This window comes from Oncorhynchus masou, unplaced genomic scaffold (assembly GCF_036934945.1).
Source record: "Oncorhynchus masou masou isolate Uvic2021 unplaced genomic scaffold, UVic_Omas_1.1 unplaced_scaffold_9141, whole genome shotgun sequence".
Classification (NCBI taxonomy): Eukaryota; Metazoa; Chordata; class Actinopteri; order Salmoniformes; family Salmonidae; genus Oncorhynchus; species Oncorhynchus masou.
In genome coordinates, this window is record NW_027015618.1 from 3,405 (window position 1) to 8,348 (window position 4,944).

General features: G+C 50.2%; 1 protein-coding gene across 1 annotated transcript; it reads right to left on the reverse strand.

Annotated features, from left to right (window-relative positions):
* Window positions 1–743: 743 nt before the first annotated feature.
* Window positions 744–2,391, reverse strand: LOC135538129 (band 4.1-like protein 5; the record flags this gene model as incomplete). The annotated part of the gene is made up of 5 exons (XM_064964107.1): window positions 2,266–2,391; window positions 1,775–1,817; window positions 1,445–1,523; window positions 1,306–1,351; window positions 744–796 (listed from the first exon to the last, which is right to left on the reverse strand). Coding segments are annotated over exons 1-5 (290 nt in total), but the record flags the coding sequence as incomplete, so codon positions are not given.
* Between the last annotated feature and the right edge of the window lie 2,553 nt (window positions 2,392–4,944).

Below are 4,944 nucleotides of genomic sequence, written 5' to 3' on the forward strand. Positions count from 1 at the left end.
GTGCTCCTGGACTAAGGACAGACACCCAGTCTAGCTGCCAAACAGAGTGGAATCTGGCTACGGACTGGACATTCAGATGGTGTTGCATTTCAACCCTGAGACATCGTTTGATTCACTGACCATTTGGCTAACAGAACAGAATACAGAGCTGACCCTAAAAACAATGTGACTGTTTTGTTTAGGAAGGGCCATTCTGAGTTCTGGCTAACAATAACTGAGGAAAATAGTGGTTTTGCTGTGTGTGAAAAAGGGGTGTGTGAAAAGTTGAGCTGTGGAGGATTTCTATGAAAAGGGGAGGGAGCGAGATCGAGAGAGTGTGTGAGTGAGAGAACGAAGGAACGAGGGAGAGGGCTGGATTAGGAGGCATTTGGAGAGAGCTGGGCACTAACGAGCTGGCATTTACCCCACAGAGGAGCTGGAAGAGTGGGAGAGAGAGGCAGGGGCGATCGCTTCCTTTCAGGAACAACCCTGGAGTGCTCATTTACAGTTGAAACACTCAGCAAGGACTGCAGCCTCAGCATATCTCCAACCCTTTGGAAAGACAGTTCTGGGATGTGGGTACAGGGCTATGTTCCATTTTCCTTGAATACTCCACCATGTTAACAGGCTCGGAATACTACTGGGGTACTGTGGGCTCTCCTTCTGACAGATTAGATTCCACCCCTCAGAAAAGTACCCAACCATGGATCTCATTCAAGAAGAGTGACAACCACAGCAAGACATTAGACCAGCCTAGTTCTTACCTTTGTAACGAGAAGGCTGCCAGTTCCACTGCTGTGTCCAAAGGCATTCTAACCTGTGTGATAATGAGGAGGAGTGGACAATATATTGTCTGATGCTGTTGTTTTCAACATGGAGGTACAGTCCGCTCTGGGCAAGGAGACTGTCTGAAGAGATCAGTCCCAGCTGTTAGACCAGGGAACTACGGAGGTAATACAGTACACTGGATCTAACAGCCTGCGGAAATCTCCAGAGCTCACGCTCTCTCACACACACTCACGCCCCTGTGTTATAGGATCACCACACAGGCATAACATGAACACTAATCCCCTGTCGAAAACAGATACTAATATTCACACTACTTATGGATGTACATAATTCCATTCCCCAACATCAATTGTGTAATCCTACTGTAGCATCTGTACCATGATGCAACAGAACAGATGTAGCCAAAATTAAATGATGTACTTGGCCTACAGACATCAAATATATAATGAAGCACATGAACTATACACTGATCTAATGTACTGTACATCTAATCTACTATAGGAAGAGGACAACTGTTGAGTGAGGAGGGTTACGTACTTGCCACTGAGGAGGTCTCAGCTTTAGTTGTAATACAAATAGATATCTGAAGGAACAAAAAAAGGTCAAAGTCCAGATAACTGACCAATCAATCCAACGTTCATCATGAATACTAACAACACGACGACGACAAGCTGACCTGGTCAACTCCTCATGCAGGTTGTCGGGTTCTGAGGAGTAGAACTTAACTCTCATGTGAAGGCAGTATGGAGGTCCGACTGCAGAGAGAAATAGGGGAAGAGAAAGGAAAGGACTGAGAGAAAGGAAAATAACCCGAGGTGTGTGAAAGTTGGAATGAAATCAATCCATTTCTGGCTGTTACATGAAAGCAGCAGTTTATCCATCTGGCATCAGTTTATCCATTCTACGTCTCTACAGCTCTAGGTCTCCATTGGTACAGAAGGAGACAGTAGAAGAAAACATAGGTTGTGCATCTCCAGTGACTGTTAGGTAAAGAAGAGATACTTACTTTTGACTTGTTTTTTAATGTTTTTTGTAATGTCAAGCCAATGCTGCAAAAGATGAAAAAGACATCTGTGAGGCATGAACAATGTAAGAGGTAGAGGCTGGGGTTTAGGAGAGAGAGAGCGGTTTCCTCATCGCGCTGATGAGGGGACCGAAGGTCTCTGCCACACTCCTCTCCCCCACATTCCTCTCTCTCCAGTCCTCCCTCTCTCCTCTCCCTCCTTCCATGCCCTTCACACCATATCAGCATACACAAGCTGCAGGATCTCTGACAGAGGCACTTCAAAATAACTTTTTTTCTAAAAAGAACTAGGACTTGAACTTCCCATAAGAAAAACCCTACATTAGAAAACCAAAAGTACGTAAACTGAACGATGTTATTCAAAATCACTAATCCAGAGAGGAGTTGAGAGTGGATAATTGTAACCCCCCAAAAAAACCTTCCAAATGTCTAGTCAGAACAAGGGTGGGTTGTAATTGGTTGTCTGTTCTTACCGGTACTTGTGCAGAGTCCATGAAGCGTAGTCCGAAGTAGTCCTTCTCTATGATGTCCAGATGGTACATGACCTGGTCAAACAGCTCCTCACCCTTGGCTTTTTTCTGACAGGACAGAGAGGGGTCAGCAGTCACAACACACAGTCATTAGTCTGGAAGCAATGTCAGCAACCTAATCAATCATTCAACAGACAAGACATTTCACTGGGTTCTCTTTAGTATCTTGATAATTGTTTAGTAATTCAATTATTTTTAAACTGTTGCTAAATGGTATTCATTATGGTCAACAATACAAATAGAATGAGCGATTGTAGTGAGGTTTGACTGAGATCCGTTTTTAGGTGTTTGGTACTCTTCCCTGATATTTCATTCCCCAGACCTGGTGTTGATTTCATTGCCTCTGACTAGAAAACACCAGAAAGAGAGACAAGCACTAAGTAGAACACACATTTTTGGCTTCACCCACTTTAAAACCAGGCACTTTGCCATGCTCAGAATCAGACAGAGAGCCAGCCAGTGCTACTCCTGTTTGTAGCCTGCAGTGGTACTAGCTAGTTCACTACACGGCGGAGCCAACTTTAGAACAGCTGGAAGGAAGGAGAACCAAACGGGGTTGCCATGGCAATCTGTTCCAAGGCACCTGCACAGCGAGTCAGTGGCTGGCTCATGTGGGCCCAGTCAGCCTCTACTCAACATCCTGACGACACAGCGTCCGGCCTGGAGCACTGTCCTGTAGAGAGACATCTTCAGCTAATGACTGATCTACAGTCAGCCTATTAAAACAAAAACACTCCCACTGACTCCCCCGGTCCTGTCTCACTGGACCAGAGTGGAGAGACACAGCAAAAACAAAAGCCGCGGGTTGGCTCGGCCACGCCACTGGGCCGCGGGTTGGCTCCGGTCCACGCCTGAATGAACAAAGCTTATAGAAGGGGAGAAATCATCCCTTGTAGTGGATGGGAGAGTTCACATCATCCTTTAGTCTGTTTCTTTCATGAAGCAACTTATTACCCAGAGGAGACACTCCCAAGTGCTCAAACAAGGGTAACTCACCACACTAAAGACAGAGGTTAATCATAACCCGTTACCACATGCAGCAAAGCCTGCAACAGTATCGCTGAAACCTAACAAGCACATCACTGGTTGTGACACTGCTGTAGACATAGATAAAGCACACAGCCACACAACACCCTGCAGGGGAACAAACATTGGCATTAGCAGCGAGGACATATGCCTGCCCTGCCCATCTCTGGTCCAGCATGCTATACAGGGGGTGTGGTCATGAAGAGAGTAGAGGGGTGGATGGTGCCATTGCACAGTGTTAGCCCCAGCCTGCCGGAAGCTCACGCAGGCCCCATGAAGTTGGCATAGCTCACAAAGGAGCCCCGCAGCCAGGGACAAGAGACAAAGGAGCCCCGCAGCCAGGGACAAGACACAAAGGAGCCCCGCAGCCAGGGACAAGACACAAAGGAGCCCCGCAGCCAGGGACAAGACACAAAGGAGCCCCGCAGCCAGGGACAAGACACAAAGGAGCCCCGCAGCCAGGGACAAGACACAAAGGAGCCCCGCAGCCAGGGACAATAGACAAAGGAGCCCCGCAGCCAGGGACAATAGGCACAAAGGAGCCCCGCAGCCAGGGACAATAGACACAAAGGAGCCCCGCAGCCAGGGACAATAGACAAAGGAGCCCCGCAGCCAGGGACAATAGGCACAAAGGAGCCCCGCAGCCAGGGACAATAGACAAAGGAGCCCCGCAGCCAGGGACAATAGGCACAAAGGAGCCCCGCAGCAAGGGACAAGACACAAAGAAGCCCCGCAGCCAGGGACAAGACACAAAGGAGCCCCGCAGCCCCAGGGACAAGAGACAAAGGAGCCCCGCAGCCCCAGGGACAAGAGACAAAGGAGCCCGCAGCCAGGGACAAGAGACAAAGGAGCCCCGCAGCCAGGGACAAGACACAAAGGAGCCCCGCAGCCAGGGACAATAGACAAAGGAGCCCCGCAGCGAGGGACAATAGACAAAGGAGCCCCGCAGCCAGGGACAATAGGCACAAAGGAGCCCCGCAGCAAGGGACAATAGACAAAGGAGCCCCGCAGCCAGGGACAATAGGCACAAAGGAGCCCCGCAGCCAGGGACAATAGACACAAAGGAGCCCCGCAGCCAGGGACAATAGACAAAGGAGCCCCGCAGCCAGAGACAATAGACAAAGGAGCCCCGCAGCCAGGGACAATAGACAAAGGAGCCCCGCAGCCAGGGACAATAGGCACAAAGGAGCCCCGCAGCAAGGGACAAGACACAAAGAAGCCCCGCAGCCAGGGACAAGACACAAAGGAGCCCCGCAGCCCCAGGGACAAGAGACAAAGGAGCCCCGCAGCCCCAGGGACAAGAGACAAAGGAGCCCCGCAGCCAGGGACAAGAGACAAAGGAGCCCCACAGCCAGGGACAAGACACAAAGGAGCCCCGCAGCCAGGGACAATAGACAAAGGAGCCCCGCAGCGAGGACAATAGACAAAGGAGCCCGCAGCCAGGGACAATAGGCACAAAGGAGCCCCGCAGCAAGGGACAATAGACAAAGGAGCCCCGCAGCCAGGGACAATAGGCACAAAGGAGCCCCGCAGCCAGGGACAATAGACAAAGGAGCCCCGCAGCCAGGGACAATAGACAAAGGAGCCCCGCAGCCA